A 13,630-nucleotide genomic window follows, 5' to 3' on the forward strand; every position below is an offset into this window, starting at 1 on the left:
ATCTATTCAAATGATGTGGACAGTGATTGGCCAAGGAGCGTGAAAAGAACCCAATAGGAAGCATGCAAGTGGTTGTTACCACTTAGGAATCAATATTCATTATTTAGGAGAGTTGGGTTCCTCTGAGAGACACCGTCAATTTAACTTAGTCAAGTTTTGGTCGCTCATCGGTAAGCAGTACCTTAACTTTCGATGCGACATTGATACAAGTGACTTCATCAGCAGCATGGGTTTAACAGGGATGCTATCACAGATGCTGATCTGTGTCTCCTTTGTTATCTGTATCTTCACTTTCACTGAAGCTGCAGATTTCCAGTCGTCTCTCTCTTGGCAGGCAGCTGACACACTCCTTCAGTTGCAAAATGTCCTCGATGACCCGGAAATCACCGGTGAGTAAATATTATTATGATAATCGTTAGTAAAGACGCTCGTTTCTTTTCTTGTAGAAGATTAAACATGTCTTGCCTGTTTGAAGTAAAAGAAAGTCTTTCGAATTCGTTGAAAATGTGAAGCTGTGACGACAAAAGATTCCTTGTTGAGTGAAATTCCAATCGATGTCAAATCAAGAACAAGCTTCGTATCTGTTTCCCTTCCGACTTCCAGTTGAATCAATCTTACACCTATAGGCCTACTCTTGACATTTTGCGATGTCTGGTCAATCGAGAAATAGGCCTGCAAGTTCTTGCCAAAATTACTACTGTGTACAGAAAAATCCTGCGAAAAAGTAAAAATCTTAGTGGAATTTTATGCATCAAGAAGAGGGCTCTGTGGATAGTCTAATTCGTATTTTCTTGCAAATTTAAGATGCATAATTATTTGCGATACATCACAAAATTTATAACTGGAAAATGTTGCAATATGTTCAGTCTCCTTGCTGTGGTGCCTAGCTTGACTTACTCTCTATTATTAGTTGTGAATACATGTACAAGGGAATCTTTTCACTGGTTGCTGTTGGAATTTCATGTTCCGCAGACGCACTAAAGACCAACCCGGATCTTCATTTAGCGAACCAGGATGTAGATATGTTCTTTCTATGCTTTCACTGTTCACTTAATCGATGCAAGCCACTTAGCGTCAATTTGCTCACCGCAAAGATATTAAAGAAAGTACACTGAACACTTTGGGAGTGCGTGTGTTGAATCGTGATGCCATGTAATGGGTTTGAGCAGAACATAAACTCGATTACTTGACATGCTGGGAAAGCACGGAACCACCATGACGTGTTTCAATGAGAGTACAATCGATAACAGTCTTCAACCACGCCCAATGTTACAGTGCTGAACGAGCAGTCAATAAATAAGGCCACAAATAGTAGTTCTCAGTGTTTACTTTTTTTGAAATATCTCAGTGTTATAATCACAATGCTGTGCAAAAGTCCGCCCTAATTGTTTGTTGAAAGCCAACAATAAACACCCAGTGCACCTGGCTTTTATTAGAGAACAATGAAGAGTAGGCATATTGAACAGACGTAGACAAGGCAGTGGACCTGCCAAAAAAGTCTAGTCAACGCACATTTCAAATTAATTCTTGAATACCCCATCGAAACACAGCGTATAAATTTCGAAGATTACTGGATTACTACAATCAGATTATTTCGCATAAATGACTCTTGATACATGTATTTATCCCAAATTGCTATTCATTATTAGTTTCTTTATCTTCATCGTTCCGTAGATATCTTATCGATCGTTTTCATACGTCACTCTGCAAGGCACATCGATGACGTCACTCTCAGACTTAAAGCTAAATATTTTCCTCATCCTCATTGACAGGCGACCTCCAGCAACGGTAAAAGTGTGAACTAAACCACTCAGAGTAATATGCTTCACGAAAACGGAAGCTTTAAGGTTTTCTTACACTCTGTTCAAAGCAACATGAAACGGTCTCGAGCTATCATAATCAAGAATAAAAGTCGGCAATTACCGTGGAGTTGGGGCTCAGTCCCTCCGAGGGAATGTGATCAGAGGTGCACCTTATAGCAGAGTTAACGATCATATTAGAGACTGAAATTGGTCGTCATATTTTGTGTAACTAAATGGATGAATAAAACCAAATTTTCATGACATCAATCTTCTCCAAACATATCAAACTAGTTTACAGATCTGTACTGAAGAGCGAAGCGTTGTAAGCGTTGTGAGAATCAGAAAATCTGTTCCATCGGCACACTAAATAAGCCTTACGTTAAATATTCTGCACATTTTAGCTTTTCACACAATATGGCAGCACCCATGGTAATAAAATCGATTCAAAACTCAGTCGAATACTGCTGTATTATTGTCTGGATAAACCCTGATATGGTTATGATGAGTCTTTTCGGTGATATGAGTATTCGATTCAGTCATGACTCCATTGTATTAGTAAGGTCAGTTATAAGTTCTTCAATTCTTTTTCGATGCGTGAAAAAGATGCAACATTTTACAGTTTGTTAATTCGTGTATTATTTTTGGGAAAAAATGCTGTAAAAATTAATGTTTAATGTAGAAAGTTGGATGTCAGCAAAGTTATCGACATACCCGGAAGATTCATTTTGCTATCATTTCACCTAATCGTTTGTGTAATTTTGAAATTTCCGTGATATCGTAATTTATGCAAAGAAAATAATTAACAATTCGTTATGATATCACTTCACGCAATGTTGCTTACACTCAGCTATAGGGTTACATTCAGAAACTGCGTTTGGTTGACAGGTATAGCAATCTATCGAATAGATTTCCAATGTCCATGCATCAACAATAATTCGAATTGATCATTTTGAGGTACTCAACTTCTTATATATAATCCCGTGAAATTTTTCTCAGTTTGACGTCATCGTATAGGAGTTTTTTTCGCGGAGCCGTACAACTTCGAGCCGAAAAGTTGATGCTGGGTATACCTAGTCGCAGCATCAACTTTTCGTAAAATGTCATGAAAGCACGGCATCGATCGCGACAGCTCGGTCTGTACACCCAAGCGTCATGGCGAAGTGCAGAAAAAGTTCCGGTTGATGACGTAGAACAGGGGTAATTCTGATTTCTTATCCGTCTACGTCACACAGGTGGCGATTCGGGCCAGTTCATGTGATAATACGTTGAATATACGAAGCACATCATATACGATTATATGTACAAAAAAAACCCAAAAACAATATAAGTAAAATGACTTCCATCGACCTCTCCCCCTCCACATACTTTTGCGTTTTTTCTTTAATAATGTCTGCTGGAAAGAAGTTGACGAACTGTGGTCACTCAAAGAAACGAATATGTGGTTTGTTCACTGGAAGTGTCCGAATTTTTTTGCTTATTCAGATGAGCCGATGGCAGTCTATCGGAAGGATCTCGACAAGGACTACGTGGCATACTGGTTAATTGAGATCAATAAGAGCCAGTATCTGGTACTTTCTGCTGACGTTAAGACTGGTGACTACCGATTAAACCAGCAAGGAGACTTGCCCAGTCCTATCACCCGCATGTCCAACATTGCTGTCACCAACAATGATCAGTGCTACAGGTTCTACATGATGACACCAGAGGGAGCTATGTTCTGTGAAAACAAGGATGGGAAAGTGATATCATCGACCCTAGATGATACATTCAAATCCATTTCGAAGGTAACACATAGCTACATTGACCATGAACAACGTCTTCATGCGAAAGAAATTATTTGCTCATGTTTACTTGAACACCTTTTTGATATTGTAGGTTTACTATCTGATGATTCGGGGTTTTTTTGTTCATTCTGTTACTCTTGTTATACGGAGAGCAAAAGTAAATTCTTCCTAAATCGATTTGCCCATGAGATAACAAAGTTAATTTTGTAACTTTCAATAGATACGCCGTCAATTCATTTTGTGCCGAACAACCCTTATGTTGCCTCCTAATTGTCCTGATGTTAATTTCAAATTTTCACTTAATGCCATGAAATAACTTTGTGGTGGGAAAAAAACTTTTTCTGACTGAGAAATGGTTTACTTGATCGAAAATGAATGGAAAAGAAATCATCCGTCATGGTACGACACTCGCTTGATTGTTCATTTATTTGTTGTGTACTTTTTAATTCATTGATTCTTTGTTGTGCAGGGCAAGAATATCAGCAGTGATGATATTCACGGAGGTATCTATAAGCATCTACCGGCACTGGAAAAAATCTGGAAACGTAAAGCAATGGAAGTTGACGAGAGCGGTGAGTGGGCGGCCATGGCAGTGTACAGTGCCCTCAACGACGAAGATGTCAAGAGAGATGAGGAAAATGACCGACCAATATTTGGTTTCAATGATGAGACGTATGGTGAACAAGCCATTGCTCCAGGTATGTATCTGTCACGATTCTGTGATGATAAACTGAAAAAAGCGATAGTATATTACTGGAGACAATTCAAAACAGGTCAATATTGAAAAACTTTACTGTCTTCCTATATATATCCATATCCTTTGGTAGCTGATCAATCATGCACATGCTGGTATTTTGTCCTGTTAAAACGCTGGCTGTTTCCTATTGATTCCCATAATCAACTTTACTGCGTAAGAAAACAATAACAAAGAACAAGAACAGGGCGGTAGCCTGAGCGAATCGCAAAGGGAGCAAGAACCCAGCTCAGCTAGGATTTGAGCAATTTACATGAATTTACATTATTGACAACGTAGGAAAATTCGGGGCCAGTATTGTGCTTTAGCGCCTATCACTTTCAGCTGAAATAGGCTCCTGATAAATATTCCATGCACCTGTCAAGAATGTTGATAAGAACTGAAATGTTCACTCCACCATGAACATTACCTCACTTGTTAGTTCTACCAATGACTTTGATGTAACTTAAGCCATTTGTATATATACCAGTATGTATAAACATGCATTCTGATTAAATTTGCTTTCATGCCATGAATGTAATAATATGCAATTGGAAAGTGAGACAAGCAACTTGAGGATGGCGGCAAGGTATTTTTTCAGACATCATGTATCAGACAATGAACATAACAACTTCAGGCTGCAAAATGAGAAATCTCTGCTGACATAGAGTTTACTTTCTTTTCAGGTGATTCAGTGAAAATTGCAATTGATAACACAACAACAAATATGAGGATGAAATTTTTACCATTTGAAGAAGGAATGAAGGAAACGGAAATGATGCAGTGGCAGGCAGCATTGTGCAAAGTTGTAATCAACATCTGTGATGGAGGTGACATTGTCACTGAGTCCACAATCCTAACTAATGGTCATGGACATCGATATTTACGGGTTGAGATAGTAGATGACCATCAGTATGTGTCTTCTGTACTTGAAAACCGAGAAATTGGTTTCCAGGTTGAGCAACATATGCAAGATGGAACTGTTGCTGTTCGCAGATTTGGAATCGACCTGACAGATGAGAAGCCCCGCCGTAGAAAGCGGGACACCGAGTGGTCTGAATGGGAAGAGTACAAGATACCACTGGAAGAATTTTTTTTCCCTGATTACGAAGAACATATGGTTGATGAGTGTGGGAGTGGTTCAGCTGCAGTCAGCTGGGCGATGATCTTTGGTTATTATGACAGACTGGGCAGTGCTATCCTGACGTACGGACATGAAACAGCCTTGTTTCGATGTGGTCCTGATGGTACCACAGGAAGTGATGAATGCCAAGCAGACATGACCCTGACAGATAGAATGAAACCATACATAGAGCACCTTCGTACCTTACTGGACACTGAGTGTTATCGAGGCAATGCAGTGGTTTTACAAAGCGACCTTGACAACGTTGAACATTTCTTCAAAGAGCGGGGCGGAGACCATATTAATGTCGAGACAACACAGGGCTACTGGTTTTGGAACAATTTGGTGTACTTTCCTCGACAACATGTTGCTGATTACGTCGCAGAAATTGTAGAGAGCTCCCGATTTCCGGCCATTGTTGGATATCACCTCAATGGGGCATGGTGGAACTTTTCTCCGCGCTATGGTGTTGTTACTCGGGTTCGCCAGAGGACACGGGAGGGTCGTACCTGTTTCTTGTGGTGGTGTGGTGAGTGGAGTACACAGACTGACCGAGAGATGTACGTACATCATGGTGATGGTCAACTTGGCAATGGCTGGCAAGACATACAAGCTTTTCTGGCTGCAGTTGCTTTTCCTCACTAAAGTGTTCCATTTCAGATGGGTGTCCATGTCATTGTGACTTCAAGCACATTATTGACCTCTCAAATCTAACAAATATATGACCAAGCATAACAAACAGTAGCAACAATCATATGAAACTGACTCAAGTAGATACTTTAGCCTTTCAATTTATCCTTGAGATTTGGAAATCGCAAAATGATAATCTTGAAAATAAAGTCAGCACAGTAAATTGTGAAAGACAAAAGGAAAGAGAGCCTAAGGAAGTTGTAGCAAAAGTTAAAATCTGGTAAAAAGATGGCTTGATAGTAAAATGATTTCACCCACTGAAACCTAAAACCTAGTTGGAATGAGTATGCTCACCTAATCCTACTCCATATGCTTATGGTAGTATGTAACTAAAATAAAACTTTGTACCACTTTGATGTATTATGAACACTGTAGAATTTTTCGTTTGATTTTCAAGACATGAATTGAGTGAGACTGTACAGTGAAGAATGGCAATATCTCCATAATGAGAAACAGACAGAAGAGAAACTATATTGATAATCAAGTGCATGTGCGCATGAATTATTACAAAATTTATTAAGTTCTTGGCACTAAGTTAGCCGTCTTATCTTCAGTTTTATCATTTGTAATGAAACTGTCATTTACTTGGCTAAATAAACTTCTTTCTACTATGTTGCTTCCGTCATCCTTTTTTTTAGCACCTTTTCATGCATGTATGAATGACTACTGGGAGCAAATAGCATGTCTGCCTGTACATTTCTCTCTCTCTATATATATATATATATATATATATATATATATATATATATATATATATATATATATATATATATATATATATATAATATATATATATATATATATATATATATATATATATATATATTGCTAGACGTGGAACTTGTCGTGATTACTCTACAGACTGTTTCATGCGCTTTGCAATCGTCAGGAGTGATGTTGGCGGGCTCGTTGCTACCTATATATAGGGTCAGGTGTATATGCAAACGAGGCGGTTGTTCTGGCGCGTTCAAGTGTTCATGAGAAGGAATTTGCTTCCGTGTCTATATATATATATATATATATATATATATATATATATATATATATATATATATATATATATATATATATATATATATATATATATATATATATATATATATATATATATATATATCATATCCTAGTAAATCCAAAAACTATGCAAATGAGTAAAGATGGAATAATGATACACAATAAAAAATTTACATCACACATGCACGGCTTGTCTAATTGCTTGGATTATCTTTTTATTCTTAGGAATTCCTCTAATTAAAGTCTTGTTCAAATAAGCATTTTACTTATACAGGTATCTTTGTAAAGTTTTTTCCATCACTTACAATATAACGTGCAAAATGTAAGGTTTTATCTTGACCACATCATCACATCAATGGAAATACATTATGGGCAAAGAAACCCAGACAAGAAGACACCATTAGGAAAGCGGACTTCACAGAATGCCAATAACTCTCTAACCCTTAGCTCATCATCATGAAAACTTGTCAGTTTGATTGTTATGGTAGTATGGTCTGGCAAGTTATCCATTCGGAGTACAGGTTTGAGATTTCATTCAGAGTACAGGTTTGATATTTCATTCTGAGTACAGGTCGGATATTTTATTCAGAGTACACGTTGGATATAGGTTGGATATTTCATTCAGAGTACAGGTTGGATATTTCATTCAGAGTACAGCTTGGATATTTCATTCAGAGTACAGGTTGGATATTTCATTCAGAGTACAGCTTGGATATTTCATTCAGAGTACAGCTGGATATTTCATTCAGAGTACAGGTTGGATATTTCATTCAGAGTACAGGTTGGATATTTCATTCAGAGTACAGGTTGGATATTTCATTCAGAGTACAGGTTGGATATTTCATTCAGAGTACAGGTTGGATATTTCATTCGGAGTACAGGTTGGATATTTCATTCAGAGTACAGGTTGGATATTTCATTCAGAGTACAGGTTGGATATTTCATTCAGAGTACAGGTTGGATATTTCATTCAGAGTACAGGTTGGATATTTCATTCAGAGTACAGGTTGGATATTTCATTCAGAGTACAGGTTGGATATTTCATTTCAGGAACAGGCTGGACAACAGGCTGGATATTTAATTATACATAATGGTAGGATGTTTAATTCTGAGTAGCAGCTAGATATTTAATTCTGAGTACATTTCACTTTTTTCATGAACAATCGTCTTGGTAAGACCAAGTGAATTGCTATAAGGTTAATCACTGAACGAATTCCAGAAGACTTTTCTTTCAACATTATATCAGCAACAAAATGGAGCTACATGAGATGTCAGTGACACGTATGAAACGCACACAGAGCTCCTGCCATAAATGTCTGTACATAATAGTGCAACTAAACAGAAGATACGCGCAGATGTCCCTTGATTATTGGAAACCTGGTAGTTTATGGTGTTTGGAAAGTACTTTTGATGCCAACTAACTACTGAATGATTTTCACTGATATGGTATTAATGAAAAATTTACACCGACACCCCCACCCAATCAGAAAATTTGTCATTGCCAAGGTCATATGGACATACATGACGTGTCACTCTTCTATATGGATTTGACGATATCAGTTGTTGTGCATCATGCTCCTGTGATGATAATGACAATCCTGCAACCTTGACATTTCCAAACACTTACAGAGTGGAACAACTTTTAATGTAGGAACCAAACAACATCTATTATTTAGAGAACCATGTGATCAAAGGAATGCTTTAGTATAATCCCTTCAGATTCTGTGTCAACAAAGTACATCAAGTCATCTAGACTTGCTGGAGTCTCTTTAAGATGATTTTCACTTTTTGTTAAGATTCTGAACTTTTGCATTTAAACAACGCCGTAAACCAATATGCATGGTTGCTGTCATTTTGTCTTGAAGGATACAGCTATCATATTAGTTTACTCTCTGCTGAAAGAATGGCAATCCTCTCACAAAGTTGTCCAGTTTATGTCTGAAAAGTTCACTTGTGATTGGTTCACCAAGCCGACACATTGGATTCTTGACAACAAACTCTATATAGATCTGAAATGACAAGAAAATACAAAGGAACGGCTCATTCACTGAAAAGGGACAGATATCAACAATCTTCTGCTCACTGTGAAATCTCACAAGACTAAGATATTCAGTGTACTAGTGTGTTGCCAACTTAGTACTACTACTTAGTACTACTACTCAGTGTACTAGTGGGTTGCCAAAACATCTTTTGATGACACTAGTGTTCCTGCACAGTTCAAGGGAAATTCTTGACTGTCCATGTACTTCTACACACTGTAAATGAAGGGGTATTTGTTTCAAAATGTCTTGGAAACATAACAGCTACACTAAGCCTTGTGAAATTTCAAGCAGCATAGGAAATGGTCTACAAAAGCAATCTTTGGCTGAGTCTGTGAGGAAGTAACCTAATAAGGAACATCAGAGCATTAACCTTTCACCACCATTTAGTCTCTGCTTTGCAAGTGTTTTATCTCCCGCTGGTCGGTTAGTATTTTACTGTATTTATTTAACTTTGCTCTTTATTTTAACGAGTACTGTATTTCCCGCTAGTCGGCCAATTTTTTACTGTATTCCTTCACACTTGCTGCAGTTTTATCCCACTTTTGAGGTAATTTGTAATTTTCACCACCATGGTTTGTCCCAAATCCATTGTTTTCTATGGTAAAGTTGGACCTGTACACAGGGAACTGGGGATGAAAGGGTTAAATCCTACATGAATGTCCTGTAAAAATTACCAGTAGCAACTTTGATTTGTTTTATATGTCTCTCTTACATAGTTTTCATTCCATATTTTTGGGTTTACATGCAAATGACAATCATACGCTTTATTTCCATGTTAGATGAAAATCAATTGACAAAATAGAATCATTGTATCATTAAAAGGCACACTGATATATAATCAATGTCATGCAGTTTAACGAGTTTTAAGCATAATTTTGTAAAAAAGAGTATCTCCTATGCAAAACATACAATTTGGTCATATTGAAATCCAAAAGTTGTCAAGCTGAAAATAGTTCCAGTTCACTCTCAGTCCAATGATGACTATGCGGCCCACTACGTCATCAACGAGTTACCATTGAATCCTATGGAGCTTGTAACGTAAGATATACAAGGTATGTAATAATGTTGTTTAGTGATCAAATTCAACCATTAGCATGATTTGGATAAGACTCCTCCACTGAACTCTACAATACAAACACACATAACAATAAGATTTGCACACAGACTGGATCAACTTACTTGACTGAAAATTTGATGTAATACATCTCTAGTATTTCCAACACTAAGATCTGTGTTCATGATAAACTTGAGTCCACTGGGTGTTTCATAGAAATGCAGCTTGTACTTGTTTGTTTTAAAGTTAAGAAATCCATCTTTACTGTAAAAAATGGTTAAGGATCAAATTTTCCATCTACATTCATAATAACTTTGATTAGGTATCATATTGACAATCATTACATGGATACAAACTAATATACAATTGTGTTTTTACAGTCTTTGTAAAGTTAATGCTAATTTCAGAGGTTATGAAAGAATATAGATTCCTCTACAGGCAACAACATGACATACATGATACAGTGTACATGTGTAAATGATTTCAACCAGTCTTATTCCATCTTGGTAACACGTGGTAAACTTATAGATAGCCTGGTTTCACACAAAAACATACAAATTATTACTTTACCATTAGCTATCTTGTCTTTGCCAAATTTAATGCAAATATCTCAACTTCTTTTCTTTTTGGTCTTCATGCACCAAGGTTCCTAACTAAGGTGTACTGCTTTGTTTCATGTGCTGTTCAGTAGAGTCAATTGTGTTCCTGACTTTCTTTTAAGCAGAATTCTGAGACAGTTCACTTGTGAACAACCACAGTGGCATAGATATTTTTTCTGTCACTTTAGATGGTTTTACAAATATTTTAAAACTTTTGTTTTTCATCTTAATTGTTAAAGTTTTTCTGTTCTGTCTCTTTGCTTTAACTCTGTATCTGCATTTTTTCTAACAGTCTTCCATAAAGGCCCTCAGCTGTGGAAATTATTTTTAATAAAATAAAATGAAATCAAAATAAATATGAGCTTTGTCATATATTGTACAGTCCTTCCTAATGGTCTAGCCCTATCATGGCACAAAAAAGATTTGTATCAAAGCTGTACAGATTAATACTATAGGTTCTATACCAGAGACTGTTTCAATTTAAAATATGAGCAATGTTTTAAATTTTGCCACTATCCCACTGTCTTGCACAAGACACATTTTAACACTATACCACACAAGACATGTTTTAACTTCATACTTTCTTTTCATGTTGGCAATATTATGTAATGTTTTATTATTATGGATAAGAGCAGAAAGTTATCTATGTCTAAAACAAAAATAACCAGTGGGGCCAATAGAGCTTTACTTGGTACTGAGTGATAGACAAAAGGATACTAATCTGTAGGTGACATCCTACTGATGAATGACTTCATTGAGAATATCATCCCATACATCAATTTAAACTCCTGCAAAAAAAGAGAAATGGGTAAATAAGGCAAGTTAGCATCTATCACATAGTCTCCTTGGATAAACTTTTCTCACAAGCTGTTGATCTCTGATGCTGATGACTTGGTTGCAGGTTTTTTATTAATACATGGGTGCAGATACATGTACTTGAAATACGCATGGCACAGTAGTGATCTGGAGACCACATGTCCTGCATAGGCCATGACATATATCACAGTACATTGATCATTTTGAAACTTAAATTGACATGTGCAAGTATGTAAAAGTACATTGTCCTTATACTATGATTGAAAATCAATCTACTCAGGCATTTTTGTTAAATGACTCGACATAAATCTTAACAGAATGGCTGCCCACTAAAGCCACATATCCCTGGATCAGTAGCTTTCATAATCAGACTTACAGTTATACAATGAAAAGTTCAGGCATGTCAGACATCTCCAAACACTTATAAAGTGAGATTTAAATGTTACCAATGCATAATCTTATAATGGTGTTGGGGAGACTCATACTTCCAGCTTCACCATAATAAATTAATTTACCCCGTCAGCTTTGCTTAATTACACAAACCCTTTTTCAGCAACACCTACAGCAATCTGACTGTTTTCTAAGAAGTAGCATGTTGGTTCTGATTCATTATGAATGTGCACTCATTACAACCAAGTCTGATTTATCAAGCTGGTACTGTATTGTAAGTGAAGATGTTGAATGGCTATAGATAGTTGATACATTATACTTGACCAGACTTGGCATATTAGTTTTGGTACAATGTTATAGCATTCTATGGTTAACTGTCATTACATGTAAAGCTATTTGGAGAAACATATAAGGAAATGGGTTACACTATGATGCTACAGCATCTAATCACCAGTCAGATTTACAGTGAAAGATTTGTCAACAGTGGATTACCATACACCGACTAAATATATAGTTGAATATGGTAGCATTTTCCTGCTTGTGTGTGTTCAGAAAGATTGGTATTGAAATAGCCAGGCTATACCCTAGAAACTCACCTCTTCCTTTGACATTCCTGCTTGTTTCTTTCTGTTCCATTCATAATAATATAAACACGTACCATTCCGGTCAAATATATAGATATTATATATTGTCATGTTTACTGTGGACTGAAAAAACAGAAGTCCATATGTTATTAATGCATACCGAGAACTTTTGTCATGCTTTAATGTCTAATCAAGACAAATTTTTAATATTTCATATTGCATATGTATTATTCACTGATTTCAACACAACTATACATTTTCAATAAAACTGAAATGAAAATTAAGGTTCTCTGTAATAGCTTCTCTGAAAGTTAGGAAATAGACTTGCTTCAAGTCTCTTGGCATATAAATATCAAAATGAGCAAATTAAAGAACTACACTTGGGCAGACTGTCAAGTAGATTGATCATGGGGTGTAAGTTCTAGCCAAAGCTTGGCCAGTCAGAAACTGCTGTTTAAACATGAGAGAGCAAAGTGTCTAGGCTCAGTCTAGTAAGGAGAGAAAAATTGCAACAGGCACAACTCCCCAGCTACGGAAGTCATAGTGCAGCTGGAAAAACAGTTTCTTACGTTCAAGTGACACTCACTCTCTACGAAGACAACTTCCGTCGGTCTTTTGATCGTTTTGCCTTGTTTCCGATCCGCTTGATCACACTTGGCTGTTTTTGTTTTAAATCTACACCAGACAAATGGTAATTAGGGGCCGGAGAACTCTTAGTTTTCTTGTTGTAAAGGCTTAGCTTTGACCCCTCCTTCTCGAAGAAGCTGCTGTCCATACAGCAAGAAGACTGCTACGTTGAGTTGATAGAGAAAACGTATAGATCGTGAATTAAAGGAACAACTTCTATGATCATCGAAGAGAAACTGTTTCAGTCGATGGTGTAATAATGCAACACCTCCACGCGCATATACGAACTGAAAGGTCTACCTACATACACGTTTACGAACTACATCAAGGTACAGTACATAAAAAGAATAATCTTTTGGGGTCAGAGCCTCT

General features: G+C 36.8%; 2 protein-coding genes across 3 annotated transcripts; one reads left to right on the forward strand and one right to left on the reverse strand.

Moving 5' to 3' along the window:
* LOC139118393 (uncharacterized) lies at positions 1–6,743 on the forward strand. Its single transcript, XM_070681694.1, has 4 exons — positions 1–389; positions 3,285–3,586; positions 4,056–4,284; positions 5,006–6,743. Exons 1-4 carry the CDS (start codon positions 227–229, stop codon positions 6,085–6,087), a joined length of 1,776 nt encoding a protein of 591 aa, XP_070537795.1. The 5' UTR covers positions 1–226; the 3' UTR covers positions 6,088–6,743.
* A 1,473-nt stretch (positions 6,744–8,216) lies between these two features.
* On the reverse strand, positions 8,217–13,628 carry LOC139118394 (trafficking protein particle complex subunit 1-like). 2 transcript variants are annotated; one of them, XM_070681696.1, is made up of 5 exons: positions 13,201–13,628; positions 12,644–12,754; positions 11,559–11,629; positions 10,368–10,506; positions 8,217–9,155 (listed from the first exon to the last, which is right to left on the reverse strand). In XM_070681696.1, the coding sequence occupies exons 2-5, from the start codon at positions 12,740–12,742 to the stop codon at positions 9,027–9,029; spliced, it is 438 nt and encodes a 145-aa protein (XP_070537797.1). In that variant the 5' UTR covers positions 12,743–12,754; positions 13,201–13,628; the 3' UTR covers positions 8,217–9,026. The 2 variants fall into 2 exon arrangements, with proteins under 2 accessions (XP_070537797.1, XP_070537796.1); XM_070681695.1 differs by having other exon boundaries at positions 13,218–13,574.
* Between the last annotated feature and the right edge of the window lie 2 nt (positions 13,629–13,630).

Source organism: Ptychodera flava, chromosome 19, assembly GCF_041260155.1.
Source record: "Ptychodera flava strain L36383 chromosome 19, AS_Pfla_20210202, whole genome shotgun sequence".
NCBI lineage: Eukaryota > Metazoa > Hemichordata > Enteropneusta > Ptychoderidae > Ptychodera > Ptychodera flava.

Bases quoted from the DNA above. Each gene is read 5' to 3' on its own strand.
- LOC139118393 (XM_070681694.1), top strand. From the start codon at position 227: ATGGGTTTAACAGGGATGCTATCACAGATGCTGATCTGTGTCTCCTTT. The intron at 390-3,284 runs GTGAGTAAATAT...TTGCTTATTCAG, and splicing joins CGATGACCCGGAAATCACCG to ATGAGCCGATGGCAGTCTAT. The intron at 4,285-5,005 runs GTATGTATCTGT...CTTTCTTTTCAG, and splicing joins TGAACAAGCCATTGCTCCAG to GTGATTCAGTGAAAATTGCA.
- LOC139118394 (XM_070681696.1), bottom strand. From the start codon at position 12,742: ATGACAATATATAATATCTATATATTTGACCGGAATGGTACGTGTTTA. The intron at 11,630-12,643 runs GTGAGTTTCTAG...CTTTTTTTGCAG, and splicing joins CAGGAATGTCAAAGGAAGAG to GAGTTTAAATTGATGTATGG. The intron at 10,507-11,558 runs GTATCCTTTTGT...CATTTTTTACAG, and splicing joins AGGATGTCACCTACAGATTA to TAAAGATGGATTTCTTAACT.